Source organism: Oncorhynchus nerka, linkage group LG11 (genome assembly GCF_034236695.1).
Source record: "Oncorhynchus nerka isolate Pitt River linkage group LG11, Oner_Uvic_2.0, whole genome shotgun sequence".
Lineage (NCBI taxonomy): Eukaryota > Metazoa > Chordata > Actinopteri > Salmoniformes > Salmonidae > Oncorhynchus > Oncorhynchus nerka.
This window is the reverse complement of record NC_088406.1, coordinates 3,024,814-3,045,572: the sequence shown is the minus strand read 5'-3', so window position 1 is coordinate 3,045,572 and position 20,759 is coordinate 3,024,814. Positions and strand designations below refer to the sequence as shown.

At 43.1% G+C, this 20,759-nt stretch overlaps 1 protein-coding gene across 1 annotated transcript in view; it reads left to right on the top strand.

Annotated features, from left to right (window-relative positions):
- tenm4 (teneurin transmembrane protein 4) overlaps window positions 1-20,759 on the top strand; it is a 377,083-nt gene that overhangs the window by 341,982 nt on the left and 14,342 nt on the right. The window contains exon 29 of the mRNA XM_065024153.1: window positions 1,235-1,377. Within this exon, the coding sequence (XP_064880225.1) occupies window positions 1,235-1,377 (143 nt within the window). The remainder of the gene's footprint in view (window positions 1-1,234; window positions 1,378-20,759) is intronic.

The window sequence follows — 20,759 nt, the reverse complement described above, 5'->3', positions numbered from 1 at the left end:
AGAGGTGTCACCTGTGTAGACCAGGTGAATGTTTAATGATGTTTATGACGGGCTCTCACCTGTGTAGACCAGGTGAATGTTTAATGATGTTTATGACGGGCTCTCTCTGAGAGGTGTCACCTGTGTAGACCAGGTGAATGTTTAATGATGTTTATGACTGGCTCTCTCTGAGAGGTGTCACCTGTGTAGACCAGGTGAATGTTTAATGATGCTTATGACGGGCTCTCTCTGAGAGGTGTCACCTGTGTAGACCAGGTGAATGTTTAATTATGTTTATGACAGGCTCTCACCTGTGTAGACCAGGTGAATGTTTAATGACGTTTATGACGGGCTCTCTCTGAGAGGTGTCACCTGTGTAGACCAGGTGAATGTTTAATGACGTTTATGACTGGCTCTCACCTGTGTAGACCAGGTGAATGTTTAATGATGTTTATGACTGGCTCTCACCTGTGTAGACCAGGTGAATGTTTAATGACGTTTATGACTGGCTCTCACCTGTGTAGACCAGGTGAATGTTTAATGATGTTTATGACTGGCTCTCACCTGTGTAGACCAGGTGAATGTTTAATGACGTTTATGACTGGCTCTCACCTGTGTAGACCAGGTGAATGTTTAATGATGTTTATCATTGGCTCTCTCTGAGAGGTGTCACCTGTGTAGACCAGGTGAATGTTTAATGATGTTTATGACGGGCTCTCACCTGTGTAGACCAGGTGAATGTTTAATGATGTTTATGACTGGCTCTCTCTGAGAGGTGTCACCTGTGTAGACCAGGTGAATGTTTAATGACGCTTATGACGGGCTCTCTCTGAGAGGTGTCACCTGTGTAGACCAGGTGAATGTTTAATGACGCTTATGACGGGCTCTCTCTGAGAGGTGTCACCTGTGTTGATAACAGCCACCCAACCAGGGTGAGCAGTCCTGCACATGTAAGACTATAGGAGATGAATCATCATATCGTCTCTTCTCCTGAAGATGTCTCTCCGGCGCTATTCAAGTACTAATCACAGCTTGTCCAAGGCCTGAGACCAATCAAGTGTCCTGACTGTAAGCATGGAGTGGATCTTTGGACAGCCTTCTAGTGTGTACTAGATATTCTCTGCAACAGGTTTTGATTTGACTCCTCAGCTCATAGTGTTTCCAGGGTCTACAATACATTGTGGTATGTGTGTATGATAATGATAAGCCTGTTCTGTGTATTTGAAATGTATTTATCTCATCCCTTTTTCCCCAGATGTCAACAGTTGGCTGGTGACGTTTGGCTTCCAGCTGTACAACGTTATACCAGGCTACCGTAAACCCTCTACTGATACCATGGAGCCGTCCTACGAGCTAGTCAGAACACAGATCAACGCTCAGGAGTGGGACAGCACTAAGGTAATATAGCACAGTCTACACTACTGTACTGGACACTCAGTCATCCATCCCTCCAATCGTCACTCATATCTCTGTCGCTCCCATCCGTCCATCCATCCATCCATCCATCCACTCTTCCTCAGCTCCAGAGTAACACACCCTACTGTACCTGACAATCACTCACCTGTCTCTCCGTCTGTCAATCCATCCCTCTATCCAGCCATCAATCCCTCCATCCCTCAACCCAATCATCAATCCATCCCTCTATCCAGCCATCAATCCCTCCATCCCTCAACCCAATCATCAATCCATCCCTCTATCCAGCCATCAATCCCTCCATCCCTCCATCCAGTCATCAATCCATCCCTCTATCCAGCCATCAATCCCTCAACCCAATCATCAATCCATCCCTCTATCCAGCCATCAATCACTCCATCCCTCCATCCAGTCATCAATCCATCCCTCTATCCAGCCATCAATCCCTCCATCCCTCCATCCAGTCATCAATCCATCCCTCTATCCAGCCATCAATCCCTCCATCCCTCAACCCAATCATCAATCCATCCCTCTATCCAGCCATCAATCCCTCCATCCCTCCATCCAGTCATCAATCCATCCCTCTATCCAGCCATCAATCCCTCAACCCAATCATCAATCCATCCCTCTATCCAGCCATCAATCACTCCATCCCTCCATCCAGTCATCAATCCATCCCTCTATCCAGCCATCAATCCCTCCATCCCTCCATCCAGTCATCAATCCATCCCTCTATCCAGCCATCAATCCCTCCATCCCTCCATCCCGCCATCCAGCCATCAATTGTCGTGGAAATATTCAGTCAATAATAGTTCTCAAATACCAGAGCCTGTGAGTTCAAATAGACTTTATTACAATGTAATATAAGCCGAGCTGGTTCATGAAGTAACTCCCTTTCCATCATTGGCACACACTTTTTATACAGGATTCATCCTTACATCACACACATAATAACTCATCTTTATGTTAATGATTAACCCCCTCTGGCATTTAGCCACCGTTATCTTTTTGCCTTGCACTAAATGATTAACCCCCTCTGGCATTTAGCCACCGTTATCTTTTTGCCTTGCACTAAATGATTAACCCCCTCTGGCATTTAGCCACCGTTATCTTTTTGCCTTGCACTAAATGATTAACCCCCTCTGGCATTTAGTTATCTTTTCCTTGCACTAAATGTTATTTCTTCTTGCCTTGCACTAAATGATTAACCCCCTCTGGCATTTAGCCACTGTTATCTTTTTGCCTTGCACTAAATGATTAACCCCCTCTGGCATTTAGCCACCGTTATCTTTTGCCTTGCACTAAATGATTAACCCCCTCTGGCATTTAGCCACCGTTATCTTTTTGGCTAAATGATTTTAGTCACCGTTATCTTCTTGCCTTGCACTAAATGATTAACCCCCTCTGGCATTTAGCCACTTATCTTTTTGCCTTGCACTAAATGATTAACCCCCTCTGGCATTTAGCCACTTATCTTTTTGCCTTGCACTAAATGATTAACCCCCTCTGGCATTTAGCCACTTATCTTTTTGCCTTGCACTAAATGATTAACCCCCTCTGGCATTTAGTCACCGTTATCTTTTTGCCTTGCACTCATTTCAGTTTGGTTTCACATTTGGGCATAACAACACTAGAGCCATAGTAATGGTACAAAAATAACCAGACACATCCACTCCCCAGACAGGGGCATATCTAATGGTGTCTAATGACCCAGATACACTTATAGAGTACACTCATCCTGCTGACTGCTACGAAATGTATAATGGGCACATATGTACTGGATAATTCCCAATACAATCCATCCCTCCATCTCTCCATCAATCCATCCCTCCATCTCTCCATCAATCCATCTCTCCATCAATCCATCCCTCCATTCTCCATCACTCCATCAATCCATCCCTCCATTCTCCATCACTCCATCCCTCCATCTCTCCATCAATCCATCCCTCCATTCTCCATCACTCCATCCCTCCATCCCTCCATCAATCCATCCCTCCATTCTCCATCACTCCATCCCTCCATCTCTCCATCAATCCATCCCTCCATTCTCCATCACTCCATCCCTCCATCACTCCATCAATCCATCCCTCCATCTCTCCATCAATCCATCCCTCCATTCTCCATCCCTCCATCCCTCCATCAATCCATCCCTCCATCTCTCTATCAATCCATCCCTCCATCTCTCCATCTCTCCATCAATCCATCCCTCCATTCTCCATCCCTCCATCCCTCCATCAATCCATCCCTCCATCTCTCTATCAATCCATCCCTCCATCTCTCCATCTCCCCATCAATCCATCCCTCCATCTCTCCATCAATCCATCCCTCCATCTCTCTATCAATCCATCCCTCCATCTCTCCATCTCCCCATCAATCCATCCCTCCATCTCTCCATCAATCCATCCCTCCATCTCTCCATCAATCCATCCACTCCATCCCCGCTCATCATCATACCTCTCCCTCTGTCTTTCCTATAAGATAGTAACCAACCTGTTAGCAGAGTTCCAGACTCCCTAAGGAGCTACCCAGTTATCAGACCAGATCATGGCCCAGTGGCCCCTCTGTCTGTGGTATGGGGACCTAGTCCAGCCCCTCATCCCGGAGATGGGGGAAACAGACAGTGAGAAACAGAGTCATGCCTAAAAGCCTCTGGTAATTGTCCTCGTTGCCATTAGAGAGATTCATTGTTTCTTCTCCTCCACCGCCAAGAGACCATTGATTTCATCTCTGCCTTACATCTTCCCTCACAGCCAGGCAGAGAGTAGACAGACAAGGCATGCTCTGGTTCCCTCGTTGATCAGCCCTTCATATCGCCTGCTGCCTCGGAGTCCGGTGTGAATAATTAAACAGGTTGTTGTTGTCTTGAACGGCTGTAGTTACGGCTGTAGTTACGGCTGTAGTTACGGCTGTAGTTACGGCTGTAGTTACGGCTGTAGTTACAGCTGTAGTTACGGCTGTAGTTACGGCTGTAGTTACGGCTGTAGTTACGGCTGTAGTTACGGCTGGAGTTACGGCTGGAGTTACAGTTACAGTTAACAGCCACCCATCCAGCCACACATTAGGCTCACAGCCGATCCCTAGACAGAGTGTCACTCAGCGTCCCAGCCTTTTACCGTAAAATGATAAGCTTTCATAGCTGTTTAGTCAATAAGAATAGGTCAGATCCTAAAAGGCCATTATAATGAGCTGGGTGTAATAAGGAAGAGTGATAAGAACAATGTGTTCTAAATGGAACACTATTCCCTATGTACTGCACTACTTTAGACCAGGGCACCCTATTCCCTATGTACTGCACTACTTTAGACCAGGGCACCCTATTCCCTATGTAGTGCACTACTTTAGACCAGGAACTATCAGATCAAACCCAGCTTGACCTGGTCTGAGTCCAGGCCTCAGGATGGCAGTACAGTCCTTTCATCCCAAATGGGACCCTATAACCTATACAGTGCATTCCTTTCATCCCAATTGGGACCCTATAACCTATACAGTGCCCTGGTTCGGATGGGACCCTATAACCTATACAGTACAGTCCTTTCATCCCAAATGGGACCCTATAACCTACAGTATATCGAGCCCTCTGGGCCCTGTGTCTCTAAACCTATTCCCTACAGTATATAGAGCCCTCTGGGCCCTGTGTCTCTAAACCTATTCCCTACAGTATATAGAGCCCTCTGGGCCCTGTGCCCCTAACCCTATTCCCTATATAGAGCCCTCTGGGCCCTGTCCATAACCCTATGCCCTACAGTATATAGAGCCCTCTGGGCCCTGTGTCTCTAAACCTATTCCCTACAGTATATAGAGCCCTCTGGGCCCTGTGTCTCTAAACCTATTCCCTACAGTATATAGAGCCCTCTGGGCCCTGTGTCTCTAAACCTATTCCCTACAGTATATAGAGCCCTCTGGGCCCTGTGCCCCTAACCCTATTCCCTATATAGAGCCCTCTGGGCCCTGTGCCCCTAACCCTATTCCCTACAGTATATAGAGCCCTCTGGGCCCTGTGTCTCTAAACCTATTCCCTACAGTATATAGAGCCCTCTGGGCCCTGTGTCTCTAAACCTATTCCCTATATAGAGCCCTCTGGGCCCTGTGTCTCTAAACCTATTCCCTACAGTATATAGAGCCCTCTGGGCCCTGTGTCTCTAAACCTATTCCCTACAGTATATAGAGCCCTCTGGTCCCTGTATCAGTCCACCAATTAGGGAATACTCAGCCATGTGGGATGCAGCCCAGGTGCTACTCAGTACCTTGATACCTTGAGGTATTGCCGCGTGCTATGACCAATTCGCTACCATCCAGTAATATTGGCATAGCTACAGTGATGTGTGTCCTGTGGGATACATTTCCCCTATCTGGGCCTCCTCCCCCGAGAATAATGTCCTCTGTGTGTGTGTGTGTGTGTGTGTGTGTGTGTGTGTGTGTGTGTGTGTGTGTGTGTGTGTGTGTGTGTGTGTGTGTGCGCGCGCGTTTGTATGCACTCATGCCCAAATCTCCATGGGACTCTCCTCTCCTGTGTGCGTCTCCATATTGTTTCCCCCATGGGGAGCCTCTGAACCCAGCCCCCAGTGGTTCCTCCTTCAAGGCTGCCAGAACAGACATACAGAATCACCCTTCCGAGCATTTCCATTTCAAATAGTGTATATTTTCAATATATATACACAACCAGTCAAAGGTTTGTATCCACCTTCTCATTCCAGGGTTTTTCTTTATTTTTACTGATTTTCTACATTGTAGAATAATAGTGAAGACATCAAAACTCTGAAATAACATATGGAATCATGTAGTAACCAAACAAGTGTTTATTTTATATTTGAGATTCTTCAAAGTAGCCACCCTTTGCCTTAATGACAGCTTTGCACACTCTTGGCATTCTCTCAACCAGCTTCACCTGGAATGCTTTTCCAACAGTCTTGAAGGAGTTCCTACATATGCTGAACACTTGTTGGCTGCTTTTCCTTTACTCTTCAGTCCAGCTCATCCCAAACCATCTCAGTTGGGTTGAGGTCGGGTGATTGTGGAGGCCAGGTCATCTGATGCGGCACTCAATCACTCTCCTTCTTGGTCAAATTGCCCTTACACAGCCTGGAGGTGTGTTGGGTCATTGTACTGTTAAAAACCAAATGATAGTCCCACTAAGCACAAACCAGATGGGATGGCGTATCACTGCAGAATGCTGTGGTAGCCATGCTGGTTAAGTGTGCCTTGAATTCTAAATAAATCACAGACAGTGTCACCAGCACAGCACCCCCCACACCATAACACCTCCTCCTCCATGCTTCACGGTGGGTACCACACACCTCCTCCTCCTCCATGCTTCACGGTGGGAACCACACACCATAACACCTCCTCCTCCATGCTTCACGGTGGGTACCACACACCATAACACCTCCTCCTCCATGCTTCACGGTGGGTACCACACACCATAACACCTCCTCCTCCATGCTTCACGGTGGGTACCACACGCCATAACACCTCCTCCTCCATGCTTCACGGTGGGTACCACACGCCATAACACCTCCTCCTCCATGCTTCACGGTGGGTACCACACACCATCACACCTCCTCCATGCTTCACGGTGGGAACCACACACCATAACACCTCCTCCTCCATGCTTCACGGTGGGAACCACACACCATAACACCTCCTCCTCCATGCTTCACGGTGGGTACCACACACCATAACACCTCCTCCTCCTCCATGCTTCACTGTGGGTACCACACACCATCACACCTCCTCCTCCTCCATGCTTCACGGTGGGAACCACACACCATAACACCTCCTCCTCCATGCTTCACGGTGGGTACCACACACCATCACACCTCCTCCTCCTCCATGCTTCACGGTGGGTACCACACACCATAACACCTCCTCCTCCATGCTTCACGGTGGGTACCACACACCATAACACCTCCTCCTCCATGCTTCACGGTGGGTACCACACACCATAACACCTCCTCCTCCATGCTTCACGGTGGGTACCACACACCATAACACCTCCTCCTCCATGCTTCACGGTGGGTACCACACACCATAACACCTCCTCCTCCATGCTTCACGGTGGGTACCACACACCATAACACCTCCTCCTCCATGCTTCACGGTGGGTACCACACACCATAACACCTCCTCCTCCATGCTTCACGGTGGGTACCACACACCATCACACCTCCTCCTCCATGCTTCACGGTGGGTACCACTCATGCGGAGATCATCCATTTACCTACTCTGCATCTCACAAAGACACGTCAGACCAACAGAGTCCAATCTGGACTCCAGACCAAAGGACAGATTTCCACCAGTCTAATGTCCATTGCTCGTGTTTCTTGGCCCAAGCAAGTCTCTTCTTCTTATTGCTGTCCTTTAGTAGTTGTTTCTTTCAATTGGACCAAGAAGGCCTGATTCTCGCAGTCTCCTCTGAACAGTTGATGTTGAGATGTGTCGGTTACTTAAATTCTGTGAAGCATTTATTTGGGCTGCAATTTCTGAGGCTGGTAACTCTAATGAACTTATCCTCTGCAGCAGAGCTAACTATGGGTCTTCCTTTCCTGTGGCGGTCCTCGTGAGAGTCAATTTCATCATAGCGCTTGATGGTTTTTGCAAGTTCTTGAAATTTTCCAGATTGACTGACCTTCATGTCTTAAAGTAATGATGGACTGTCATTTTCCTTTGCTTATTGGAGCTGTTCTTGCCATAATATGGACTTGGTATTTTACCAATTAGGGCTATCTTCTGTGTACCAACCCCTACCTTGTCACAACATAAATGTTTGACTCAAACGTATTAAGAAGGAAAGAAATTCCACAAATTAACTTTAAACATGGCACACCTGTTAATTGAAATGCATTCCAGGTAACTACCGCATAAAGCTGGTTGAGAGAATGCCAAGAGTGCAAAGCTGTCATTAAGGCAAAGTGTGGCTACTTTTGAAGAATCTCAAACATAAAATATATGTTGATTTGTTTAATTAACACTTCTTTGGTTACTACATGGTTCCATATGTGTTATTTCATAGTTTTGATGTCTTCTATATAATAGTATATATTCTACATAATAGTACATATAGTCTATATAATAGTCTTTATAATCTATATAATAGTATATATAGTCTATATAATAGTATATAATAGTATGTATCTTCTATATAATAGTTTATATAGTCTATATAATAGTATTTATCTTCTATATAACCTATAAAACAGTATATAAATCTTGTACAGTTGAAGTCGGAAGTTTACATCCACTTAGGTTGGAGTCATTAAAACTCGTTTTTCAACCACTCCATAAATGTCTTGTTAACAAACTATAGTTTTGGTAAGTCGGTTAGGACATCTACTTCATGCATGAGACAAGTAATTTTTCCAACAATTGTTTACAGACAGATTATTTCACTTATATTTCACTGTGTCACAATTCAAGTTGGTCAGAAGTTTACTTACACTAACTTGACTGTGCCTTTAAACAGCTTGGAAAATTCCAGAAAATTATGTCATGGCTTTAGAAGCTTCTGATAGGCTAATTGACATAATTTAGTTTAATTGGAGGTGTACCTGTGGATGTATTTCAAGGCCTACCTTCAAACTCAGGGCGTCTTTGCTTGAGATCATGGGAAAATCAAAAGAAATCAACCAAGACCTCAGAAAAAAATTGTAGACCTCCACAAGTCCGGTAGCGTCCCACCTCGACAACAGCCAGTGAAATTGCAAGGCGCCAAATTCAAAACAACAGAAATCCCATAATTCAAATTCCTCAAACATACAACTATTATACACCATTTTAAAGATAAACTTCTTGTAAATCCAACCACGTTGTCTGATTTCAAAAAGGCTTTACTGCGAAAGCACACCATGCAATTATGTTAGGTCAGTACCTAATCACAGAAAAACACAGCCATTTTTCCAGCCCAAGAGAGGAGTCACAAAAAGCAGAAATAGATAAAGTTCATATTTATATCAAGAAATCGCAGTTTACATTGGCATGTTATGGTCAGAAATGCATTGTCTCAAACAAACATCCGGTGAAAGTGCAGAGAGCCACATCAGAAATACTCATCATAAACATTGATAATCAATACAAGTGTTAAGCATGGAATTATAGATGCACTTCTCCTTAATGCAACCGCTGAGTCAGATTTCAAAAAATGCTTTACGGCGAAAGCACACTTTGCGATTATGTTAGCTCCTAGCCACAGAAACTCATACAGCCATTTTCCAAACAAGGAGAGAGTCATTAAAGTCAGAAATAGCATTAAGATTAATCACTCAATCACTTAATCACTTACCTTTGATGATCTTCATCTGGTGGCACTCCCAGGTCTCCATAATAGACAAGTGTTCGATAATGTCCCTCTTTATGACCAAAAACCTCCTTTTTGTTCCCGCATTTTGTCCAGTAATCCGAATGCAGAAGGCGTGTGCACTAATTCCAGACTAAAAGTTTTTTTTAAGTACAATAAAAGTTAGTAAAAAACATGCCAAACGATGTTTCAAATCAATCCTCCAGTTGTTTTTGTCATAAATAATAAATAATATTTCAACCGGACAAAAGCTTCGTCAATAGGAAAGGAGAAACAAGAAAGGCGCGTTCCTGATCAGGCGCATGGCTGATGAATAGAAATTTCCACTGGCCACTGATTGAAAGTGCTGTATCTCCCTCATTTTTCAGAGTAAAAGCCTGAAACAATATCTAAAGACTGGTCACATGTAGAAGAAGCCACAGAGACCGTGAACTGGGTCCTAAGTCTTTGTATGGTGGATAGGCTTTCAATGGAAAAACAGCCTTTCAAGATAATAGTACTTCCTGGTTGGATTATCCTTGGGTTTCCGCCTGCCATATCAGTTATGTTATACTCACAGACATTATTTTAACAGTTTTGGAACTTTAGAGTGTTTTCTATCCAAATCTACTAATTATATGCATATCCTATCTTCTGGGCCTGAGTAGCAGGCAGTTTAATTTGTGCACGCTTTTCATCCAAAATTCCGAATGCTTCACCCTACCCTAGTGAAGTTAAGGACTACAAAGTGAAAGTATTGGAGTGGCCATCACAAAGCCATCACAAAGCCATCACAAAGCCCTGACCTCAAACCTGTAGATAACTTGTGGGCAGAACTGAAAAAAGCATGTGCGAGCAAGGAGGCCTAAAAACCTGACTCAGTTACACCAGCTCTGTTGGGAGGAATGGGCCAAAATTCGGAAGGCTACCCAAAATGCTTTACCCAAGTTAAACAATTTAAATGCATTGCTACCAAATACTAATTGAGTGTACTGTATGTAAACTTCTGACCCACTGGGAATGTGATGAAAGAAATATATGCTGAAATAAATCATTCTCTCTACTATTATTCTGACATTTCACATTCTTAAAAAATAGAGTTGTGATCCTAACTGACCTAAGACAGGGAATTTTTACTAGGATTAAATGTCAGGAATTGTGAAAAATGTAGTTTAAATGTATTTGGCGAAGGTGTATGTAAACTTCTGACTTCAACTGTATCTTCTATATAATAGTATATATAGTCGATATAATAGTATTTATCTTCTATATAATAGTATATATAGTATATATAATAGTATATATAGTCTATATAATAGTATTTATCTTCTATATAATAGTATCTATAGTCTATATAATAGTATATATAGTCTATATAATAGTATATAATAGTATTTATCTTCTATATAATAGTATCTATAGTCTATATAATAGTATATATAGTCTATATAATAGTATATAATAGTATTTATCTTCTATATAATAGTATATATAGTCTATATAATAGTATATATAGTCTATATAATAGTATATATAGTCTATATAATAGTATTATAGTCTATATAATATATTTATCTATATAATAGTATCTATAGTCTATATAATAGTATATATAGTCTATATAATAGTATATAATAGTATTTATCTTCTATATAATAGTATATATAGTCTATATAATAGTATATATAGTCTATATATATAGTATATATAGTCTATATAATAGTATATATAGTCTATATAATAGTATATATAGTATATATAATAGTATATATAGTCTATATAATAGTATATATAGTATATATAATAGTATATATAGTCTATATAATAGTATGAATCTTCTATATAATCGTATGAATAGTCTATATAATCATATATAATAGTATTTATATATAATAGTATATATAATCTATATAATAGTATATATAGTCTATATAATAGTATATATAGTATATATAATAGTATTTATCTTCTATATAATAGTATCTATAGTCTATATAATAGTATATAATAGTATTTATCTTCTATATAATAGTATATATAATCTATATAATAGTATATATAGTCTATATAATAGTATATATAGTATATATAATAGTATTTATCTTCTATATAATAGTATCTATAGTCTATATAATAGTATATAATAGTATTTATCTTCTATATAATAGTATATATAATCTATATAATAGTATATATATAATATATATATAGTATATATAATAGTATTTATCTATATAATAGTATATATAGTCTATATAATAGTATATATAGTATTTATATATAATAGTATATATAGTCTATATAATAGTATATATAGTATATATAATAGTATATATAGTATATATAATAGTATATATAGTCTATATAATAGTATATATAGTATATATAATAGTATATATAGTATATATAATAGTATATATAGTATATATAATAGTATATATAGTATATATAATAGTATATATAGTCTATATAATAGTATATATAGTATATATAGTATATATAATAGTATATATAGTATATATAATAGTATATATAGTATATATAATAGTATATATAGTATATATAGTATATATAATAGTATGTATCTTCTTCCACTTCGTTATTAAGGAATAAGTGCAAACAGTTTGTAGGAGAGGATATATTTACAAACACATTTCAGAGGTGGAAAACTGATGTGTGATGAACCTCACAAACAAGCTGCGGATGTTTACCTGTCCACTGTCTGCAAGTCATTGTCCTCCAAAAGCCAGGCAGCTACAAGGCACTGTAGCTATCAACACCATTATCCATCTCTTTTGGTGGCAGCTACAAGGCACTGTAGCTATCAACAACCATTATCCATCCCTTTTGGTGGCAGCTACAAGGCACTGTAGCTATCAACAACCATTATCCATCTCTTTTGGTGGCAGCTACAAGGCACTGTAGCTATCAACACCATTATCCATCTCTTTTGGTGGCAGCTACAAGGCACTGTAGCTATCAACAACCATTATCCATCCCTTTTGGTGGCAGCTACAAGGCACTGTAGCTATCAACACCATTATCCATCTCTTTTGGTGGCAGCTACAAGGCACTGTAGCTATCAACACCATTATCCATCTCTTTTGGTGGCAGCTACAAGGCACTGTACCTATCAACACCATTATCCATCCCTTTTGGTGAAACCACATAATGCTTTTAATTGCCCAGCATCACAAATGATTGTGATTTGTGAATGTCACCATGGGCATTGGGTTATTGGTTAAATCTGAGAGAGCTGATCACGACTGTTACCTGGATCGTTCCATGAAAATACTACCTTTTTGATATTTTAAGTGTCAACAAATATTTAGTTTTAAATGCCTGGTATATTAAATGAAGTGCCCTTTAATTTGGACCACTTTGAATGAATAAAAGATGGTTAAACTTCAGACATGTCCCTCTGTTGACCTTCTGTGACTTCTGGAAATATTTTCACCCACTTAACCCCCAACATTTTCTCCTAGTTTTCACCATCTTTGTAAAGCCATAGTTATTTTGACAAAGTCATTCCGGCAGGGTAGCCTAGTGGTTAGAGCAGGTAGCCTAGTGGTTAGAGCAGGTAGCCTAGTGGTTAGAGCAGGTATCCTAGTGGTTAGAGCAGGTAGCCTAGTGGTTAGAGCAGGTAGCCTAGTGGTTAGAGCAGGTAGCCTAGTGGTTAGAGCAGGTAGTCTAGTGGTTAGAGCAGGTAGCCTAGTGGTTAGAGCTGGTAGCCTAGTGGTTAGAGTTGGTAGCCTAGTGGTTAGAGCAGGTATCCTAGTGGTTAGAGCAGGTATCCTAGTGGTTAGAGCAGGTATCCTAGTGGTTAGAGCAGGTATCCTAGTGGTTAGAGCAGGTAGCCTAGTGGTTAGAGCAGGTAGCCTAGTGGTTAGAGCAGGTAGCCTAGTGGTTAGAGCAGGTAGCATGTTTTTGAAAGACCAGTGTAGTCAAAAATGTTCCCGCAGAACTACCTCAATTCTTCAGGGCATGGACTCTACAAGGTGTCGAAAGCATTTCACAGGGATGCTGACCATGTTGACTCCAATGCTGTTGTGTCAAGTTGGCTGTATATCTTTTGGGTGGTGGACCATTCTTGATACACACGGTAAACTGTTGAGTGTGAAAAACCCAGCAGCTTTGCAGTTCTTGACACAAACCATTGCGCCTGGCACCGGATACCATACCCCGTTCAAAGGCACTTAAATATTTTGTCTTGCCCATTCACCCTCTGAATGACACACAGACACAATCCATGTCTCAATTGTCTCAAGGCTTAAAAATCCTTCTTTAACCCATCTCCTCCCCTTCATCTACATGTCTCCTCCCCTTCATCTACATGTCTCCTCCCCTTCATCTACATGTCTCCTCCCCTTCATCTACACTGATTGAAGTGGATTTAACAAGTGACATCTAATAAGGGATCATATCTGGATTCACCTTCATCTGGAGGTGTTCATAATGTTTTGTAAACTCCTGATTTCAGTCTTTGTCAAAATGGAAAGAGCAGGTGTTCAGTCAATGTTTTGTAAACTCAGTGACTTGGATATATTTCCACACTGACTTGACAGAAAGAAAAGTTGAGAATGACAAATTCAGGTTTTGTCACTCATTTTTGGCACAGTCTTGACAAAATGATGATAATGTCCAATTAGCAGAAGTGTGAGAAAGGTTTTGGAGGGAGGGAGGGGTGGGGGTGGGGTGGGGGGGATGGGGGGGGTGAAGTGTGGAAAAATAATTATTAGAAAAGGCTACATTTAGCATCCGATTTGTATTATATTTATACTTTGACTGGTACTTTTTCTGGTCACTAACATACGCAGAGGCAGAAACTGGGTATGGCTGTCAGTTTAACACCAACAGTTTAAAATGGGTCACAGAAAACAAGATGCTTATGTCTCCGTCCTAACAATAAGAGTCGGGCGGGTGGGTGACAAGTTTAAGCCACAGGGCTTATTGTGGACAGCTTTTGGCGGGAGTGAAACCTCTTGCTTCGCCACTTCCTCTGTAGAGAGCGCATCGATGCAACTGCAGTGAACAGCGGGGCTTTTCCTCAACACATTGCAGAGGATGGCTTTGGCTCGGTAACTGCTGTTTGACATGAAACTAAACTAGAGGTTTAATCCCCGGTGCTGAACAAGTTTGTAGCTGCTAATTGTTTTTTGCAGAATGTTCAGTCTCCTATTGGCTGAGGTGAATGTTCAGTCTCCTATTGGCTGAGGTGAATGTTCAGTCTCCTATTGGCTGAGGTGAATGTTCAGTCTCCTATTGACTGAGGTGAATGTTCAGTCTCCTATTGACTGAGGTGAATGTTCAGTCTCCTATTGACTGAGGTGAATGTTCAGTCTCCTATTGACTGAGGTGAATGTTCAGTCTCCTATTGACTGAGGTGAATGTTCAGTCCCCTATTGACTGAGGTGAATGTTCACTCATGCCGCCAAACATACCATCGTAAAACTGACTATTCTACCGATCCTCGACTTCGACGATGTCATTTACAAAATATCCTCCAACACTCAACTCAGCAAACTGGATGCAGTCTATCACGGTGCCATCCGTTTTGTCACCAAAGCCCCATATACTACCCACCACTGCGACCTGTATGCTCTCGTTGGCTGGACCTCGCTTCATACTCGTCGCCAAACCCACTGGGACCATGTCATCTACAAGTCTCTGCTAGGTTAAGTCCCCCCTTATCTCAGCTCACTGGTCACCATAGCATCACCCACTCGTAGCACGCGCTCCAGCAGGTATATCTCACTGGTCGCCCCCAAAACCAACACCTCCTTTGGCCGCCTTTCCTTCCAGTTCTCTGCTGCCAATGACTGGAACGAACTGCAGAAATCACTGAAGCTGAGTCTTATATCTCCCTCTAACTTTAAGCATCAGCTGTCAGAGCAGCTTACTGATCACTGTACCTGTACACAGCCCATCTGTAAATAGCCCATCTGTAAATAGCCCATCTGTAAATAGCCCACCCAACTACCTCATCCCCATATTGTTATTTATCCTCTTGCTCTTCTGCACCCCAGTATCTCTACTTGCACATCATCATCTGCACATCTATCACTCCAGTGTTAATGCTAAATTGTCATTATTTTCACCTCTATGGCCTATTTATTGCCTTACCTCCCTAATCTTCTACATTTGTACACACTGTACATAGATGTTTCTATTTTCCTTTTAGCTGATTTAGATGAAGACGATTTAAGGCTGGTACTTTAATAGGCACTTGGTACAGTCATCTTTTCATTTAGCTGATTTAGATGAAGACGATTTAAGGCTGTTACTTTAATAGGCACTTGGTACAGTCATCTTTTCATTTAGCTGATTTAGATGAAGACGATTTAAGGCTGTTACTTTAATAGGCACTTGGTACAGTCATCTTTTCATTTAGCTGATTTAGATGAAGACGATTTAAGGCTGTTACTTTAATAGGCACTTGGTACAGTCATCTTTTCATTTAACTGATTTAGATGAAGACGATTTAAGGCTGTTAATGACAGATCAAAAAGCATTAACTGCAATGATGCCATGTATCACCCCCCATTACATATCACCAGTCCCCTTCAACACCCCCCATTACATATCACCAGTCCCCTGTCCAGTGTTCTCCATGCTGGCTTTACCTTGTCATCAACACCCCCCATTACATATCACCAGTCCCCTGTCCAGTGTTCTCCATGCTGGCTTTACCTTGTCATCAACACCCCCCATTACATATCACCAGTCCCCTGTCCAGTGTTCTCCATGCTGCCTTTACCTTGTCATCAACACCCCCCATTACATATCACCAGTCCCCTGTACAGTGTTCTCCATGCTGGCTTTACCTTGTCATCAACACCCCCCATTACATATCACCAGTCCCCTGTACAGTGTTCTCCATGCTGGCTTTACCTTGTCATCAAGGCCCATTTTTACCCTCCAATGAGTGTCTTTTCTATTTTTTGATTAAAAAAATAAAATCTTAACACATAACTCCTTCCCATTCACCTCCTCCAATCCCACCTCGTCCAAACTCACCTCCTCCAATCCCACCTCGTCCAAACTCACCTCATCCAAACCCACCTCTTTCAAACCCACCTCGTCCAAACTCACCTCGTCCAAACTCACCTCGTCCAATCCCACCTCGTCCAATCCCACCTCGTCCAACCCCACCTCGTCCAACCCCACCTCGTCCAACCCCACCTCGTCCAACCCCACCTCGTCCAAACCCACCTCGTCCAAACCCACCTCGTCCAATCCCACCTCGTCCAATCCCACCTCGTCCAATCCCACCTCGTCCAATCCCACCTCGTCCAATCCCACCTCGTCCAATCCCACCTCGTCCAAACTCACCTCCTCCAATCCCACCTCGTCCAAACTCACCTCGTCCAATCCCACCTCGTCCAATCCCACCTCGTCCAAACTCACCTCCTCCAATCCCACCTCGTCCAAACTCACCTTGTCCAATCCAACCTCCTCCAAACCCACCTCTTCCAAACCCACCTCTTCCAAACCCACCTCGTCCAATCCCACCTCATCCAAACTCACCTCGTCCAATCCCACCTCATCCAAACCCACCTCGTCCAAACCCACCTCGTCCAAACTCACCTCGTCCAATCCAACCTCGTCCAAACTCACCTCGTCCAAACCCACCTCGTCCAAACCCACCTCGTCCAACCCCATCTCGCCCAATCCAACCTCTCCCAAACCCACCTCTTCCAACCCCACCTCTTCCAACCCCACCTCGTCCAACCCCACCTCGTCCAAACCCACCTCGTCCAAACCCACCTCGTCCAAACCCACCTCGTCCAACCCCACCTCGTCCAACCCCACCTCGTCCAACCCCACCTCGTCCAACCCTCTCACATCCAGTAATAACGTCATTCTTTCTGACTCTGAGATATTGGGTTTAATCCCTCGTCTTGGAAACGAGACGTTTTCATTTTGTACCTTTTTTTCTTGTGACCGTTGAACATAATCCCCTACTTCTATCTTCTTCCTGCTGACAGAGTCTTCCTGCAGCTTCCCAGCAGTTGCCTGACAATCCTTTCCAATCTCACCCCCAAATGTTCAGCCACCCGCCCTTCGTCCATTAAGCTGGGCCCAGCCGTGGCCATTAACTGTTTTAGGTTGATGATGTTGCCCTTCACCTGAATCTTGGGAGACATGCAGATGTAGAATCCGGTTTCACCAGAGGTTCCTCCAGCAGCCTTCCTCCAGCAGCCTTCCTCCAGCAGCCACTAACTCCGCTGTAGTGCTTCTGGACACCTGCATTAGTCTCCAAACCCTAAGAAGACCTCTGTAAAACGGAGGTTCTCCATCCATAGATAATATGGCTATTAACAACCACAAGTAAAGCCTTCTTTAAACCTAATCCCCCTACCTGCTGTAACACCAGACCTGCCATCCCTCTCCAAACCACGTATTCCATAAAGCACCTTTGAATAAACTGGAACCGTAAAGCAGCAGCCCTACTAGCCAGATGTACAAGACCTTGTCCCCTCTCCTCTTTTGACAAAACAAATAAAAAACACTTTATTGAACCCAATATTATTTATCCCAAAATAAATCTACAATAATTGCCTGTATCTTGGCCAGAAGGCCAGACGGTGTCTCTAAACATGACAACTGATGCCACAATGCAGAGGATATTCCCCTAAACCCCTAAGGCAGGTCCTACAGGCCCTAGTTCCTACCTTCTTAACAGCACTATCAACAAGGCAGGTCCTACAGGCCCTAGTTCCTACCTTCTTAACAACACTATCAACAAGGCAGGTCCTACAGGCCCTAGTTCCTACCTTCTTAACAACACTATCAACAAGGCAGGTCCTACAGGCCCTAGTTTCTACCTTCTTAACAGCACTATCAACAAGGCAGGTCCTACAGGCCCTAGTTTCTACCTTCTTAACAGCACTATCAACAAGGCAGGTCCTACAGGCCCTAGTTTCTACCTTCTTAACAACACTATCAACAAGGCAGGTCCTACAGGCCCTAGTTTCTATCTTCTTAACAACACTATCAACAAGGCAGGTCCTACAGGCCCTAGTTTCTACCTTCTTAACAACACTATCAACAAGGCAGGTCCTACAGGCCCCAGTTTCTACCTTCTTAACAGCACTATCAACAAGGCAGGTCCTACAGGCCTTAGTTTCTACCTTCTTAACAGCACTATCAACAAGGCAGGTCCTACAGGCCCTAGTTTCTACCTTCTTAACAGCATGATCAACAAGGCAGGTCCTACAGGCCTTAGTTTCTACCTTCTTAACAGCACTATCAACAAGGCAGGTCCTACAGGCCCTAGTTTTGTCGTGTGGTCAGGTGCCACAAAAAAGGCTCAGAACAGGGCAGCACGGCTGGTCCTTGGATGTACACTGAGAGCTAATATTAATAATATGCATGTCAATATCTCCTTGCTGAAAGTGGAGGAGAGATCGACTTCATCACTACTTGTATTTATGAGAGGTATTGACATGTTGAATGCACCGAGCTGTCTGTCTAAACTACTGGCACACAGCTCAGACACCCATGACTACCCCACAAGACATGGCACCAGAGGTCTGTTTAAACTACTAACACACAGCTCAGACACCCATACATACCCCACAAGACATGCCACCAGAGGTCTGTTTAAACTACAGGCACACAGCTCAGACACCCATGCATACCCCATAACACATGCCACCAGAGGTCTCTTCACAGTCCCCAAGTCCAGAACAGACTATGGGAGGCGCACAGTACTACATAGAGCCATGACTACATGGAACTCTATTCCACAGAACTACATAGAGCCATGACTACATGGAACTCTATTCCACAGTACTACATAGAGCCATGACTACATGGAACTCTATTCCACAGTACTACATAGAGCCATGACTACATGGAACTCTATTCCACAGTACTACATAGAGCCATGACTACATGGAACTCTATTCCACAGTACTACATAGAGCCATGACTACATGGAACTCTATTCCACAGTACTACATAGAGCCATGACCACATGTAACTCTATTCCACAGTACTACATAGAGCCATGACTACATGGAACTCTATTCCACAGTACTACATAGAGCCATGACTACATGGAACTCTATTCCACAGTACTACATAGAGCCATGACTACATGGAACTCTATTCCACAGTACTACATAGAGACATGACTACATGGAACTCTATTCCACAGTACTACATAGAGCCATGACTACATGGAACTCTATTCCACAGTACTACATAGAGCCATGACGACACGGAACTCTATTCCACATCAGGTAACTGATGCAAGCAGTACAATTTAGATTTTTTAAAAACTGATTAAAAAACACATTATGGAACAGCAGGGACTGTGAAGCAACACAAACATGCATACACACAAACAATAACATGCACACTATACATGCACATGTGGTAGTGGTGGAGTAGGGGCCTGAGGGCACACAGTGTGTTGTAGATATGTGGTAGTGGTGGAGTAGGGGCCTGAGGGCACACAGTGTGTTGTAGATATGTGGTAGTGGTGGAGTAGGGGCCTGAGGGCACACAGTGTGTTGTAGATATGTGGTAGTGGTGGAGTAGGGGCCTGAGAGCACACAGTGTGTTGTAGATATGTGGTAGTGGTGGAGTAGGGGCCTGAGAGCACACAGTGTGTTGTAGATATGTGGTAGTGGTGGAGTAGGGGCCTGAGAGCACACAGTGTGTTGTAGATATGTGGTAGTGGTGGAGTAGGGGCCTGAGGGCACACAGTGTGTTGTGAATGTATTGTCATGTTTTTAAAATGGTATAAACTGCCTTAATTTTACTGGAGCCCAGGAAGAGTAGCTGCTGCCTTGGCAGGAACTAATATGGATCCATAATAAACCCCAGGAAGAGTAGCTGCTGCCTTGGCAGGAACGAATGGGGATCCATAATAAACCCCAGGAAGAGTAGCTGCTGCCTTGGCAGGAACTAATGGGGATCCATAATAAACCCCATGAAGAGTAGCTGCTGCCTTGACAGGAACTAATGGGGATCCATAATAAACCCCAGGAAGAGTAGCTGCTGCCTTGACAGGAACTAATGGGGATCCATAATAAATACAAATCCACACCACTGCCCCCCCCCCCTCCTGTTGCCACTTAACTTC